The 17270-nt window shown below is 39.5% G+C and overlaps 1 protein-coding gene and 1 non-coding gene across 3 annotated transcripts in view; one reads left to right on the top strand and one right to left on the bottom strand.

Moving 5' to 3' along the window:
- Window positions 1-17270, bottom strand: part of ANAPC10 (anaphase promoting complex subunit 10) — a 77836-nt gene that overhangs the window by 59651 nt on the left and 915 nt on the right. For both annotated transcript variants that reach the window (XM_065903875.1, XM_065903876.1), the window contains exon 2: window positions 16510-16636. In XM_065903875.1, coding sequence (XP_065759947.1) covers window positions 16510-16624 — 115 coding nt within the window. In that variant the 5' untranslated portion in view covers window positions 16625-16636. The remainder of the gene's footprint in view (window positions 1-16509; window positions 16637-17270) is intronic.
- On the top strand, window positions 14805-14911 carry LOC136146165 (U6 spliceosomal RNA). The gene has a single exon (XR_010658904.1). It is a non-coding gene; the product is annotated as a U6 spliceosomal RNA (small nuclear RNA).

A 17270-nucleotide genomic window follows, 5' to 3' on the forward strand; every position in this document is an offset into this window, starting at 1 on the left:
AACTGCTTAATGGACCATTTAAGGTCTAGCAAATGGATTACATACAACTTCTTCTGTCTCACTGATATAAATGCTTTAGTCATGGTCTGTATGTTTTTTTACAAGACTGAAGTCTTTCATATAGGCTACTCCTTTTCTGTGGCTTAAGCCCTTTAGCAAATGATTATTCCTACCTAACAGGTTCTTCTTGAATTTTACAGTGATTGAAGAACCCAATATACTGGCCAGGTATTTCAACAAGTCTATATGGTTTGGCCAGTTTTAGAGCACTTTTATTATGCTTACCACCCTCAATCATCTAGTTTAGTTGAATGCACAAAAGGCGTTAAGACTCAACTGGCAAAATTTGTACAGTCCCTCCCAATACTGTGGCCAAAAGCACTGATTGGTCCTTCTAAATCTCAGACCCACTCATAAACTCTCACCCTTTGACACAATCACGAGATGCCCAGTGCACTTGGCTCCTGCATCTTCCGACCCACAACCAAGATAAGAAGAGGTACTCCAGTAATGCAAAGGCCTAATTGCTCCTATTAAAAATAACTATGCTTTGGTACAGCAATCTTTCCCCAGTGTGCTCCTGGGAGATGAAGACCTTAAGCATCATACGTTACAACCTAAAGATTTCATCTATTGCAAAACACGCCTCCAGAAGAACTCTCTTCAACATCGCTGGAAAGGACACTGTCAGGTACTGCTAATCAATCTTTGTGCCAACAAACTCTAGAAACAGACTCTTGGGTTCACGTGACTCACCTTACTCACCTTGTGCCACGTGGTGGCAATGCAAAGAGGGGAATGTAAAACATTAAACAGAAACCTCAATGAAACAGGGAGCTGGGAGACCAGAAGGGAGAGCTGACATGCCCTGGGACGACAACAGAGCCAAAGAGAAAGAAGAAAGGTTCCTATTCTTCCCTGGCAGGGACTCAGCCAATGAAAAGCCGTGGATTCTTTGTTTACTAGAGACTCCCCCCAACTTCCTTTTCTTTATAAAAGTATGCTCCTTCCCCTGTCACATGGGAATTTGCATGTGGCTTGCCATGACTGCAGACCCCAAACCGCAATTTTCTGCTAATGCTGAATAAATCCCTTTGTTGGAGAAATGTCTAACAGTCCATTCATTTCAGGTCAAAAGAAAAAATATTGGCACACAAAAGTTATTAGGACCATGTTTTCTTGGTTGTTGGCTTTAATTTTTTAAGAAGAACTTCTAAATATATTCTAAAGTATGTATTCAAACCCAGTTTCTTGAACTTTTTACAAGCTGATAAAAAGAATGACCCACACGTCCTACAAAATCTTCAGAAATAAAACAGGTTTTATTAAGTCCACTATGTCAAGAAGCAACAGATAGAACCAGACATGGAACAACAGGCTGGTTCAAAATTGGGAAAGGAGTACTTCAAGGCTATATATTCTCACCCTGCTTATTTAACTTCTATGCAGAATACATCATGCAAAATGCTGGGATGGATGAAGCACAAGCTGGAATCAAGATTGCCAGGAGAAATATAATAACCTCAGATATGCAGATGACACTCCCCTCATGGCAGAAAGCGATAGAAAACTAAAGAGCCTCTCGATGCAGGTGAAAGAGAACAGTGAAAAAGCTGGCTTAAAACTCAACATTAAAAAAAACTAAGATCATGGCAAGAGCTCCCGTCACTTCGTGGCAAACAGATGGGGAAACAATGCAAACAATGACAGACTATTTTCTGGGCTCCAAAATCACTGTGGATGGTGACTGCAGTCATGAAATTAAAAGACGCTTGCTCCTTGGCAGAAAAGCTATGACAAAACTAGACAGCCTATTAAAAAGCAGAGACATCACTTTGCCGACAAAGGTCTGTATAGTAAAAGCTATCATTTTTTCAGTAGTCATTGGATGTGAGAGTTGGACCATAAACAAGGCTGAGAGCCCACAGACTGATGCTTTTGAATTATGGTGTTGGAAAAGACTCTTGAGAGTCCCCTGGACTGCAAAGAGATCAAACCAGTCAATGCTAAAGGAAATCAACTCTGAATATTCATTGGAAGGACTGATGCTGAAGCTAAACCTTCAATACTTCGGCCACCTGATGCGAAGAGCCAACTCATTAGAAAAGACCCTGATGCTGCGAAAGACTAAAGGCAGGAGGAGAAGGGGATGACAGAAGACAAGATAATTGGATGGCATCACTGACTCAATGGATGACATGAGTTTGAGCAAGCTCTGGGAGATGGTGAAGGATAGGGAAGCCTGGCAGGCTGTAGTCCATGGGGTCGCAAAAAGTCAGACATGACTGAACGACTGAACAACGCCATACTTAATGTGACAAGAAAAAAAGACAACTTAAAAATATTTTCAAAAGTCATATACAATTTGAAACCAAGTGTTTCTTATTAACATCTGATTAATCAAAAATTAAATTTACCCAGAATTCTAAATTATCCAGTCATTCCCGATAGTGGAAAACTATCCTATATAGTTCTTTCTGATTAAAATCACAATAATTTACACTAATTAAAACATAATTTTCTCGTGGCTGATTCATGTTAATGTATGGCAAAAACCACCACAATACTGTAATTACCCTCCAATTAAAATAAATAAATTTTTTAAAAAAACATGATTTTCTGATATGTATTAAGTTAAGCTGAATCTACTAAATCAATTTCAACTATCACCTGAGTGAAATATTGAATATTTCCAAAGAAGAAAATGACAATTTTGCAAAGCCGTCTACCACCAACCATGCTATAGCAGTGAGGTAAATCTGTATCTCCCAAAGACTGATATTAACATTTTGGAAGTTTATTAAAATTCTCCCTTATATCAGTGTTCTCCTGAATTACTGCATGTCTCTTAACTCAGTTCTTTACCACAAATCTTGCCTCACTTCAGGCCATCCTCCACAATTCTCAAATGTGAAAACTGTGCTATTGTGCTAAAACTATTCAGTGGCACATAGTATATATACAATATGTTTTAAAGTCCCCTATGATCAGGTCTCCTCCTAACTAGTTCCACCTATGCTACTTTGCTCTGTTCTAGTCTCACTGACTATTCACAATTCTTTGAAAGCTCCATGTTTTCATAGTAGCTAGGCTGTATATCTTTGCACAGACTGTTCCTCTTGCCTTTAGGTCCTTCCTCAGTGACATTCTACCTTACCCCTCACACCAGATATGAATCACCTCCATAAACACGTCTGATTCTCCAAGGCGGTCCTCCTGGCCTCTCCTCTGGCCACCACTGCACTGAGCCCATCCTCAGTGGAGAGCATTATGACCTAGTACAGACTGACTGCCTTGAATCCCAGCATCCCCACTTACCGGGTGATATTTGCCAGGTTACTTAACTTTTCTGGGCTCTAGTTTCCTGATTTAGAAAACAATTAAAAAAATAACAGTAAGTAATACTTCATATGACTTTTGGAGACTTTACTGAGATACTTGTTTGTTTTATACATGCAAAGTACTCAGAACAGAACCTCACTCTAACAATTATATATGACTACATTGTATAATAATGACTAATTATTACTTTCTCCACTAGACTGTGAACTCCTTGACAACAAGGTCTTTTTTATTTTTTAATCTCTAACAGTGTTACAGATTTAACTGTCTGTTGACTTAAACTGAAAAATATCTTACTATATAGAACCAAAGTAAGAGTTAAACAACTTTCTCAAGCTGTTTCTCATTAATAAAGAGTATTCAGTCATTCATAACATGTGAAACAATAATCACAATTATATTTCACTGACGAACCCAGAGCTAAAAACCACAGAAATAAAACACATGACAGTGCACTGATGAATTTCCTGACTCTCCCACCCAACACGTTTTTAAGTGACCCCACCATTCTCCCGGCAGCGTCAGCTACTGTTCTGCCCTGCAGCCCCAAGAAGCCAGACAGCAGGGCATCTTCAGGGAACCAATGACTTCTACGTGTTGCCCTCTGCCAAGTCCCACAGCAGAAAACAATGTGAACGGGCACTGACTCCTACCCTGTTACTGAAATTAGCATGGCACCAGAATTACGCTACTAAGTAAAGCAACAGGAGATGCTCAATCTGAGCAAAATTCACAGAAACATTTGGTGTTACAAAGAATATTAGAAACTTCTGAAGCAGTCTAGAAGCTGGAAAAAGGCACCACCCTTACTCAAACAACAAAAAATGGCTAGATAAACCAAAATCTCATAATTTTTCTTGCAGACATGAGCCCTTAAAACTATGCAGCAACCAAATACCCTGAAACCCAAGAAGGATCAGTTTGCAGGTAGGGAGAGAAAGGATGGACAGCCAGTCCCAACTGTGGTAGAGCATGGGAGGAAGAAACAGCGACCCAATACACACATAAAAAGGAATCAGGTAGAACTTTAACAAACTGGTAAAGGCTAAGTGTGGGCTATCATTAAAGAATAGCAGCCCTGGGAGTCTCAAACACAAGGTGAATTCACACTGACTCTTAGATTCTTTTCTAAGAGCCCTCACTGTGCACATAAGAGAACACTTTGTGGGGAGAACAGGAAATTGGAAAGTCAGTGGTACAAGCATGGAAGAGGGGACTGACTGCCACTGCAGGAAAAGCAAAAACCCATCCTCCCCTCAAAGCCTTCTCTCCTACAGAAAAAGAACTTAAGCTGCTAAGGGAACAGAATCAAACCTGCTGACTCCAGCACACAGATACAGATCCATGCTTGCTGGGAGAGAACTAAAGGAAAAAACCCTCTATCCTGGAAAAGGAGCAGGAAACACTCCTTCCTCTGGGACAGGACAGAAAACTCTCCCCTAGGAAACATCAGAGTTTCGCTATCATAGGTGAAAGTGAAGTGAAAGTCACTCAGTCATGTCTGACTCTTTTCGACCCCATGGACTATACAGCCCATGGAATTCTCCAGGCCAGAATACTGGAGTGGGTAGCCTTTCCCTTCTCCAGGGCATCTTCCCAACCCAGAGATTGAACCCAGGTGTCCCACGTTGCAGGCAGATTCTTAACCAGCTGAGCCACAAAAACCAGAGTTTCGCTATCATAGGTAGGAGAGACCAAAACGCTGAGAAGGTCCCACCCTGGAGACCAGGCACACACAAGCTATCTAGGATTGAAGCTGGATGAGAAAACAGAGAAGTCCTGCCTCTGAGCCTCTGCACCATCATATTTTACTGCTGGAGGCAGGGCAAGAGCATGCAGAGAGACACCCTTGCAGCCCAGGGATAGAAAGATAACTGAAAACGATTATGGAAGAGGAACACTAAGAAAACTCCTCTGGCACAGCTGCCCCTGCCACAAACACTGGAATCTTTAGAGGAATCTGAAGCCTATGATACTGAAGGTAACCATAACAAAACAAACCAAAAATAAAAATAATCTAAAAACCAGGTCAATTCCTTACTCAACTTCCACTATAAAAGTCTGACAGTAAAAAAGAGGTAATCATTTCAGAGTGTAAATACCATTTTTTTCAATATCTACTAATGTTTCAGTTCAGTTTAGTCACTCAGTTGTGGCTGACTCTTTACGACCCATGAACTGCAGCACACAAGGCCTCCCTGTCCATCACCAACTCCCGGAGTCTACCCAAACTCATGTCCATTGAGTCGGTGATGCCATCCAACCATCTCATCCTCTGTCATCCCCTTCTCCTTCTGCCCTCAATCTTACCCAGCATCAGGGTCTCTTCAAATGAGTCAGCTTTTCACATCAGGTAGCCAAACTACTGGAGTTTCAGCTTTAGCATTAGTCCTTCCAATGAATACTCAGAATTGATCTCCTATAGGGTGGACTGGTTTGATCTCCTTGCAGTCCAAGGGACTCTCGAGAGTCTTCTCCAATACCACACTTCAAAAGCATCAATTCTTCGGCGCTCAGTTTTCTTTACAGTCCGTCACATCCATACATGACTACTGGAAAAACCACAGTCTTGACTAGACAGACCTTTGATGACAAAGTGATGTCTCTGCTTTTTAATATGCTATCTAGGTAGGTCATAACTTTCCTTCCAAGGAGTAAGCATCTTTTAATTTCATGGCTGCGGTCACCATCTGCAGTGATTTTGGAGTCCCCAAAAAAAAGTTTGCCACTGTTTCCACTGTTTCCCCATCTATTTGCCATGAAGTGATGGGACCAGTAGCCATGATCTTAGTTTTCTGAATGTTGAGCTTTAAGCCAACTTTTTCACTCTGCTCTTTCACTTTCATCAAGAGGCTCTTTAGGTCTTCACTTTCTGCCATAAAGGTGGTGTCATCTACATATCTGAGGTTATTGATATTTCTCCCTGCAATCTTGATTCCAGACTGTGCTTCATCCAGCCCAGTGTTTCTCATGATGTACTCTGCATATAAGTTAAATAAGCAGGGTGATAATATACAGACTTGACGTACTCCTTTTCCTATTTGGAACCAGTCTGTCGTTCCATGTCCAGTTCTAACTGTTGCTTCCTGACCTGCATACAGATTTCTCAAGAAGCAGGTCAGATGGTCTGGTATCCCCATCTCTTTCAGAATTTTCCACAGTTTAGCATTCGGTAAGCATTTACAACAGACTTCCCAGGTGGTGCTAGCGGTAAAGAACTCGCCTGCCAATATAGGACACTTAAGAGATGAGCGTTCAATCCCTGGGTCAGGAAGATACCCTGGAGAAGGGCACAGCAACCCACTCCAGTATTTTTGCCTGGAGAATCCCATGGAGAGAGGAGCCTGGCAGGCTACAGTCCATAGGGTCACAAAGAGTCAGACACAACTGAAGTTGGACATGACTTAGCACAGCACATTTAAGACACACAAACAAACAAGAGAAACAAATATTATCAAAAGATAAAGCAATCACTAGAAATAGACTCAGATGAAACAGATGTTTAAATTAACAAACAGGGACTTTAAATAGCTATGATTAATATGTTAAAGAATTTAGGGAAAAAGGTAGATGAAACAAAGAAACAGGGAATTTCAACATAGGAAAGACTCCTTTAAGAGTTAAATGAAAAAGCCATAAATAAAAAACATAGCAGAGATGAACGATTCCTTAGAATCACTAGTAGATTCAATAAAACAAAAGAAAGAAGTAGTAGACTTGAAGCTAGACCAATTAAAAAAAGCAAAGCAAAACACTAAGAAGAAAAAAGGGCGGGGGGGCGGGAATAGAGCACCTAAAGCAAAGGGACAAATACCAAATGGTTTACCAAAATTAAACGCTCTGCTGCTTTAGAACTCAACATTCAAAAAAACTAAGATCATGGCATCCAGTCCCATCAGATGGGGAAACAGATGAGGAAACAATGGAATCAGTGATAGACTTTATTTTCTTGGCTCCAAAATCACTGTGGACGGTGACTGTAGCCGTGAAATTAAAAGATGATTGCTCCTTGTAAGGAAAGCTATGATAAACCTAGACAGTGTCTTAAAAAGTAGAGACATCACTTTGCCGACAAAAGTACTGTCTAATCAAAGCTATGGTTTTTCCAGAAGTCATGTATGGATGTGAGAGTTGGACCATAAAGAAGGCTGAGCACCAAAAAGTTGATGCTTTCGAACTGTGGGGCTGGAGAAGACTCTTGAGAGTCCCTTGGACAGTAAGGAGATCAAACTAGTCAATCCTAAAGGAAGTCAACTCTGTTTATTGGAAGGACTGACGGTGAGGCTCCACCACTGTGGCCACCTGATGCAAAAAGTCAACGCACTGAAAAAGACCCTGATGCTGGGAAAGATTTGAAGGCAGAAGAAGAAGGGGGTGACAAAAGATGAGATGGTTGGATGGCATCATCGACTCAATGGACATGAGTCTGAGCTAACTGCAGGAGATAGTGAAGGACAGTGAAGCCTGGTGAGCTGCAATCCATGGGGTTGTAAACAGCTGGATACAACTGAGTAACTGAACAACAACAAAAGCATATGTATAATTAGATTCCCAGAAAGATGAGGATGGGGCAAAAGAAAAACTACAAGAAATAATGGCAGTGAATTTTCAAAATAATGCAGGACATCAAACCAGAAGATCCAAGAATCTCAATGAATGTCAAGCAGGATTAAACACACACACACACACCCACCCCCCCACACACACTTCATATCTTTACTGTTAAATATTAAAGATAAAATCTTAAAAGAAGGTGGGGGGAAAAAGCCACATTGACTACAGCAGACTTTTCTTTAGAAACTACATAATCCAGAAGATACAGAATATCTCTAAGACATAGAGATGCTAACCTAGAATTTCATGCAAGGAAAATACACCACAGTAATAAAAAGCAAAATGAAAATGTTTTCAACCAAACACTGCTAGCAGACCTGCAATATAAAAACTGTAAAGAGAGTTCTTCAGGCAGGAAGAATATGATATCAGACAGAAACCTGGATCTATTCAAAGAAAGAAAAAGTTCCAAAAATTGAAAAAGTTAAACATAAAAGGTTTTGTTTTTAAATCACTCCAAAACATAATTGATCTTTTAAAAGAAAAATAGCATCAAGGTACCCTGAAGGTTTTAAATATGCAAAAAATAAAATGTATGTCAAAATAGCATAAAGGATAGGAGAAATTGGAAGTACACTGTTAAAGGATTTGTATGCCTTATCTATAGCAGTAGTATATTACTTGAAGGTAAACTGTGACAAAGATGTACAGTGAAATCCTAGGGCAGTCCCTCAAAAAATTTCAAAAAGGAGGTACAACTTATGGGTCAGTTGAAAGATAAGAGTCACAAAAAATACTGAATTTATCCAAAATCAGGTTAAAAAGGAGGGGAAAAAATGGACAAATCCCCCAATTTCAAGACAGTAGTTTTAAATCTAATTTCACCAATAGGTATATTAGGTGTAAATGATCTAAACACTCTGAGTTATAAGACAAAGACTGTCAGACTGGATTTTTAAAAAAACCGTCTATATTAAATCCACTTCAAATAAAAAGAGACACAGAATTTAAAAGGAAAAGGAAAAAGAGCCTGATTTGGTTTTTTTTTTCTTTCTTTTTTTTTTCATTTATTTTTATTAGTTGGAGGCTAATTACTTTATAATATTGTAGTGGTTTTTGCCATACATTGACATGAATCAGCCATGGATTTACATGTGTTCCCCAACCCGATCCCCCCTCCCGCCTCCCTCCCCATCCCATCCCTCTGGGTCTTCCCAGTGCACCAGCCCTGAGCACTTGTCTCATGCACCCAACCTGGGCTGGTGATCTGTTTCACCCTTGATAGTACACTTGTTTCAATGCTATTCTCTCAGAACATCCCACCCTCGCCTTCTCCCACAGAGTCCAAAAGTCTGTTCTGTACATCTGTGTCTCTTTTTCTGTTTTGCATATAGGGTTATCATTACTATCTCTTTAAATTCCATCTTTATGTGTTAGTATACTATATTGGTCTTTATCTTTCTGGCTTACTTCACTCTGTATAATGGGCTCCAGTTTCATCCATCTCATTAGAACTGATTCAAATGAATTCTTTTTAATGGCTGAGTAATATTTCATGGTGTATATGTACCACAGCTTCCTTATCCATTCATCTCCTGATGGGCATCTAGGTTGCTTCCATGTCCTGGCTATTATAAACAGTGCTGTGATGAATATTGGGGTACACGTGTCTCTTTCAGATCTGGTTTCCTTGGTGTGTATACCCAGGAGTGGGATTGCTGGGTCATATGGCAGTTCTATTTCCAGTTTTTTAAGGCATCTCCACACTGTTCTCCATAATGGCTGTACTAGTTTGCATTCCCACCAACAGTGTAAGAGGGTTCCCTTTTCTCCACACCCTCTCCAGCATTTATTGAAGAGCCTGACTTGTAAGAGCAAGGACAATGTTATTCTCACTCACAACAACAAAAATAAAAAAGCTGGATTAACTGAACATTCAAAAAATTCAACATTCAAAAAGCTAAGATCATAGCAAATGGTTGGATCACTTCATGGCAAATAGATGGGGGAACAATGGAAACAGTGAGAAATTATTTGGGGGGGAGGGCCTCCAAAATCAAGGCAGATGGTGACTGCAGCCATGAAATTAAAAGACGCTTGCTCCTTGGAAGAAAAGCTATGACCAACCTAGACAGCATATTAAAAAGCAGAGACACTACTTTGCCGACAGAGGTCCGTCTAGTCAAAGCTATGGTTTTTCCAGTAGTCATGTATGGCTGTGAAGAGTTGGACCATAAAGAAAGCTGAGCGCCAAAGAATTGATGCTTTTGAACTGTGGTGTTGGAGAAGACTCTTGAGAGTCCCTTGGACTGCAAGGAGATCCAACCAGTCCATCTTAAAGGAGATCAGTCCTGGGTGTTCATTGGAAGGACTGATGCTGAAGCTGAAACTCCAATACTTTGGCCACCTGATGCAAGGAGCTGACTCATTTGAAAAGATCCTGATGCTGGGAAAGACTGAAGGCAGGAGGAGAAGGGGACAACAGAGGATGAGATGGTTGGATGGCATCACAGACTCAATGGACATGGGTTTAGGTGGACTCTGGGAGTTGGTGATGTACAGGAGGCCTGGAGTGCTGCAGTCCATAGGGTCGCAAAGAGTCGGACACGACTGAGCAACTGGACTGAACTGAACTGAAAACCAATAATTATTTAGGTCCAACAGAGGCCACAAGGCAAACCACCACTCAGAAAACTGAAGAAACAGAAAACAGAGACTCACATATTACCAGGAGCAGAAACTACCACTGGAGTTAGCAACTGGTAGGAAACTCAACTACAGGAAAAACTTAAGAGTAATCACCAATTGGCTAACTGCTGGAGACTGAGTACAGACTAGCTGGAGAGAGTAAAAACACCTGGATGCCTTAGAGAGTGCTCCACATCTTCAGGAATTTTACTTCTAGGAGCCCCATCAGTTTCTCTTTATGGTAAAGATCAGAGAAAATTCTCCAGTGACTCCTGCAGATAGAGGAGGAAGGTGATCATTGTGAATCACACCAAAAGCATTCTCCTTCCCGTAACAAAGGCCTGAATTAAAGGAAAACTGTTTTAACAGAGCCTAACTGGTATTTTTTGTTGTTGCTGTTCTTTTTTCACCACAGCCTGACACAGAGGGCTTCCCTGGCAGCTCAGACAGTGAAGAATTCGCCTGCAGTGCGGGAAACCTGGGTTTGATCCCTGGGTTGGGAAGATCCCCTGGAGGAGGGCATGGCAACCTACTCCAGTATTCTTGCCTGGAGAATCCCATGGACAGAGGAGCCTGGAGAGCTGCAGTCCATGGGGTCGCAAAAAGTCAGACACAACTGAGCAACTAAACACAGCACAGCACAGCTGACACAGGGACAGGAAAACACCTGACTCCACCCTGCTCTAGCCTTGCCTCACCTAAGTGGGGTAAGAAAAGGGGAGAAGCACCTGCGAAGGTCACAGGCATGGACACAGGCCCACTAAAAGACTGAGATCCAATGCACAGGATTACAGAACACTTCCATTCTCCCCGTAACAACACCATATCAACAGGACTCCTATATAGTATCAGTAGGCTAAATTCAAAGACCTGCAAGCTTAGATGCCATTTAAGGAGTCTCTAGAAAGGGCAATGGCACCCTACTCCAGTACTCTTGCCTGGAAAATCCCATGGACTGAGGAGCCTGGTGGGTTGCAGTCTATGGGGTCGCTAAGAGTCAGACACAACCGAGCAACTTCACTTTCATTTTTCACTTTCATGCATTGGAGAAGGAAATGGCAACCCACTCCAGTGTTCTTGCCTGGAGAATCCCAGGGACGGAGGAGCCTGGTAGGCTGCCATCTATGGGGTCACACAGAGTTGGACATGACTCAAGTGATTTAGCAGTAGTAGCAGCAGAGAAATTCAAACAAGGGAGACAAAAACAAGGACCTTAAAGGAATTTTAGCCTCTGAATCTTAAGCCTTTATCCATCAGGCAGAAAATCAGTCAATGTATGATTGAACTGAACCAGCACCATCAATCAGCTATATTAATTTGATATTTACAGATTATTTCATCCAATGACAGCAGAATACATGGTTATTCTCAAGTTTATGTGTAACATTAACCAAAATGGACTACATTTTGGGCTATAAAACACACATAAAAAGATTCAAACAAACAGAAATCATACAAATTGTACTCCCAGACCACAACAAAATTAAACTAAAAATCAATAACAGAAAGCAGTGCTTTCTGAAGTTTACTGCACTTATAGCATGAAATATATATATATTAGAACAGAAGAAAGCTCTAAAATCAATAATTTAAGTGTTCACCTTAGAAAACTAGAAAAAGAAGAGCAAATTAAATTCAAAATAAGCAGGAGAAAGAAATAAAAACAGGAAATTAAGAGAGAAAAATCACCAATACTGCAAATACTGAGCTTTTCTTTGAAAAGCTCAATACAATCAATAAACCTCTAATCAGGCTAAACAAGAAAAGCAGAAAGAAGACATAAATTATTAATACAAGAAACAAAAGAGGGGCCATCACTATTGATCCCATGAATAAAAGGGTAATAAAAGAGTACTATAAGGAGCTCCAGCCACAAACTTGATAAATAAAAGGGACCAATTCCTTGAAAGACACAATCCAACAAAACTCACACAAGGGAACAGATAATTTGAATAAGCCGATATCTATTATAAAAATTGAATCAAAAATTAATAACCTTTCAAAGAAATCACTAGGCCTAAATGGTTTCACTGGTGACTTCTGTCAAACATTTAAGGAAGAAATAATACCGAGTGTCCAAAATTTCTTTCAGAAAAAAGAAGCAGAGGGAATACTTTCTAACTGATTCCATAAGGGTAGCATTACTGTAATAATAAAACCAGACAAAGACACTACAAGAAAGGAAAATTAAAGAATAATCTCTCTCATGAACATAGATGCAAAAATTCTCAAGAAAATATTAGCAAATTGAAAGTATGTATAAAAAAATTATTCACCATAATCAATTTGAATTTAATCCAGGTATGCAAAGTTGGTTCAATGTTCTAAAATTAATATAATCCATCAAAACAACAGGCTAAACGAGAAAAAACATATTATCATACTAATAGATGTTGAGAAAGCATCTGACAAATTCAACACTCATTCAAAACAAAACTCTATCAGCACATCTACAGAAATTAGGGGGACTTCTTCAACTTTATATATCCACAAGAAACAACAGCTAACACCATATTTGGGGCTTCCCTGGTGGCTCAGCGGTAAAAGGTCCACCTCTAAATGCAGAAGACACAGGTTCAATCCCCGGGTCAGGTAGATCCCTTGGAGAAAGAAATGGCAACTCCAGTATTCTTGCCTGGAAAATCCCATGGACAAAGAAGCCTAGGGGGCTACAGTCCATAAGACTACAAAAAAAGAGTCAGACACGACTTGCAACTAAACAACAACAATCCTTTTTGCCACTTCTATGTGACATCATATTCAAAGTCTTAGCTAATGCAATAAGACAAGAAAAGGAAATAAAAGGTACAGACTGGAAAGAAGAAATAAAAATAAATGAGCCCAGCCATTCTACTCCTAAGTATCTACTCAAGAAAAATAAAAATATATGTCTACACAAAAACCTGGACATGAATGCTTATGGTAGCTTCCTCCATAATCACCAAATATTGGAAACAACCTTATCTTAGTTAACTTAGCACCCTGAAACACCAAACATGCATTATTTCACAATTTCTATGAGACAGGAATTTGGGACCAGTTTGGTTATCCAGTGGCTGGAGGATCCATTCTAAGGTGGCTTAATCATATGACTGTTGCCAAGAGGCCCCAGCTCGCCACTGGCTGTTGTCAGAGGGCCATGTTTCTCGCCATCTCAACCTCTCCACGGGTCCCCTTGTTTCCTCACAAAATGGGAGCTAGTCTCCCCTAGACTATGTGATCCAAATAAGAGTGTGGCAGAGCCCTGATGTCTTTTATGAGCTAGTCTCAGAAATCGCATACCATCATGTCTGCCATATTCTCCGGGTCCCAGAGACTCACCCTGACACAATGTGGGAGAGGTCATCAAAAGGGCATGAAAAGCAGCAAACAGGAATCCCTGGTACCATCTGGGAAGCTGACTACCACAAACCTAAAGGTCCATTAACTGGTGAATAGGTAACAAATTGGGATACATCCATACGGTGGAATAGTAATCAGCAATAAAAAGGAACCAACTCCAAAAGGAAGAATCACAAATGTACTATACTAAGTGAAAGAAGTTAAGACCTCAAAAGCTACATAAAATACAATTACATTTATATAGCATTCTGAGAAAGGTAAAAACCAAAGAGACACAAAACAGATCAAGCTGTCAGGAGTCGGGGACGGGGCAAAAGACTGACCACAAAGAGACGAGGAAATTTCTTTACACAATGAAAATGACCTGTATTTAATTGTGATGGTGCTTTGATTTGTGACGTGCTGGTTAAAATTCATATAACTATAAATACAAAAAGGGTGAGCTTTTCTTAAGTAAATTATACCTCAAAATACTCATAAAAAGAGAGAAAAGAATCCTCAGGGGGAAGAGGCTGGGTTGGGAAGATGGTTTCAGGAGTCTTAATGTGTAAATAGTAGAGCTTTCTGAGAGAAAAATGACTACTGAATCAATAACATTATTATTTAAATTTCTTAAGCTAAAAAACTTTCTCTGAGCTGGAGTCTACAGATTGAAAATGCCTATCATATTGCAGGCTATATGGATGAGAGAAGATACACAAGTATCCTGGCAAAAGTCTTGAACTCTAAGAATCAATAGAAAGAAAGAAAGAACAAGTTACTTAGCAAGTAAGACAGACAGATATACACCTTCTTACTTGCGACATGATAAAAGGAAATGGTAAACTAGCATGCACAACTTTTTGAGAAAAGGATTGCCACTCAAGAATTCTATCCCAGTGCTTGCTTTGACAGCACATATACTAAAATTGGAATGATAGCCAGAAGATTAGCATGGCCCCTGTATAAGGATGACACGTAAATTTGTGAAGCACTACATATTTATTTTGTTTTAGGTCCAGGAAAAGGATGCAGTGTTAAGTTCATAAAGAAATTTTCAGTCCCTGGTGATGTGAGTTCTAGCTTGAATACTACACATTAAATGGGAAGAATTAATCCAACTTCATCCTAGTGAAAGTCTGAAGTGACACCTTTCTCAAAATAGAAAAAAAAAAAAAATGTACTTTATCACATTGGGGGAAAAAAAAAGAGAGAAAGAGAATTCTATCCCAACCAAGAGTACAATAAAATTATTTGGGGATATATAATCACTCAAAAAATGTATCATTCATTTATCCCATCCAGAGAAATAGTCAAAAAAATGCTAACCAAATAACTGAATCATAGTAAAAAGAGGGGAGGATAAAGAGACCTTATAACATGTGCAGTTAAACTGAAGTGGATACTAGTAAAGCAATTACAAAGAGATATATAAGAGATATATATAAGAGATATATAACAAATCCAATTAGATTTTAAAATTCCTGCAATGCAGGAGATGCAGGAAATGCTGGTTCAATCCTGGGTCAGGAAGATCCCTGGAGGAGGAAATGGCACCCCATTCCCAGTATTCTTGCTGGGAAAATGCCATGGACAGAGAAGCTTGGCAGGCTATGGGCCATGGGGTCACAAAGATTTGGACATGACTGAAGCAACTGAGCAGGTTGTCTTATTATATACTATGAATGTATTAAGTAACTGCTATCTTTCTCTAATCATGGTTGGAGAACATAGCAAGTAATATTTCAATCTTGAAACGTATGTCCTAGCAAATAGTCTATTTTGGTGGAAGTCCTACATGCACCGGGAATGAACATGCCTTCTGCAGATGTTGCACGTAGTATTCTGACAGTGTTAGGTTAAGGTGTTGTTCCCATCTTTATCTGTCCCAAATTTAACAAGTATTCTATCAACTACTGAGAAAAGAAAATCTCTAATGATAATTGCTGATATTTCCATTTCTCTTTTTATTTCATGTATTTTGAAATTATTGAATATGTACACATTTATGATTGTTTTATATTCTTAATGAACTAATCTTTTTATCAAGTGTTCCTCTTTATCTCTGTTGATTTGTTTGCCTGATGTCTGCTTTATTCGATATTAAAAATCTGTACCACCTATCTTACACTTCTATTTGTAGGAAATGACTTTTCCTTTGATTTTAGTTTTATCTATTGGTTTCCTTACATTAAACTGTATCTCCTGTAATCAACATATAGTTGAAATGATTTTTATCCATTCTGACAATCTCTGAATTTTAATTAAAGTGTTTAGCTCATGTAAAAAAATACATAAATAAAGCCTCTGAACAAAGGGCTTCCCTGGTGGCTGAGATGGTAAAGAATCTACATTTAATGCAGTTGACCTGGGTTCAATTCCTGGATTAGGAAGATGCTCTGGAGAAGGGAATAGCAATCCACTCCAGTATTCTTGCCTGGAGAATTCCATGGACAGAGGAGTCTGGCGAGCTAAGGGTCGCCAAGAATCAAACACAAACTGAGTGACTCACATACACACACACCCCTAAACAAAATGAATATTAAAGTCAGTCCAGTGTACAAGGAAACTTTCAGTAGTTAACACAGTTTCTTTTTGTTTTACCTGGTTTGCAAGATGAGAGTGACCAAACAGCTTGTGACCCAATTTCCCGTACTGTTCCAGTCCTTTCCAACTGCTTAGGGTCAGCACCAGGAGGTGTCTTGTTTGGTGTGGTCATTTTTAAAATATTCTATGTAGAAAAAAAGAATATTCACATTACACCAGGACCTGAGCATCTTTCTACAAATGGTAAAAGTTTAACAGCCAGTGTATCACTAATGTAACCTGGATAGTAACCATCTATTTTCAAGAGCAGTTGACATAACCACTGCAATTTAAAACACTTGAGAGTTCAGTTTGGTTTCCACAGTGTAACATATTATGACTTACAAGTTGTGCAAAGCAGCAGAATATAGTAGTCAAAGGCCATAGGATCAGGATGTCAACTCAAGGTTCACCTTTAACTAGTCTATACTTTTGAGGGGTCTGGGCTTTCCCCTTTCCTGCCAAAGGGGTTGATGTATAACTGTATAATGCTATGCTGTTCTATACCTCTATGAGCAAAAATTCCGATTCAAATGAAGTTTTTTACCTAAAAAAGTCAGACTGAAATATTAATCCAGGAATATGTAAATATTGGTCAATATCTTAAATAATCCATTAAGTGATGCAGAGAAAAATCACTTCTCTTCATTAATTGTCAAAAATTCCAATTACATGTGCTGTTACTATAGAACATAAAGTCAGAAGAATGCCTTTAATGTCTAGAAGTGAGTAACCGGCCTATTCTAAACCAGACGTCTACTTCATCTTTCACATCTTTT

The sequence above is a fragment of the Muntiacus reevesi genome, chromosome 13 (genome assembly GCF_963930625.1).
Source record: "Muntiacus reevesi chromosome 13, mMunRee1.1, whole genome shotgun sequence".
NCBI lineage: Eukaryota > Metazoa > Chordata > Mammalia > Artiodactyla > Cervidae > Muntiacus > Muntiacus reevesi.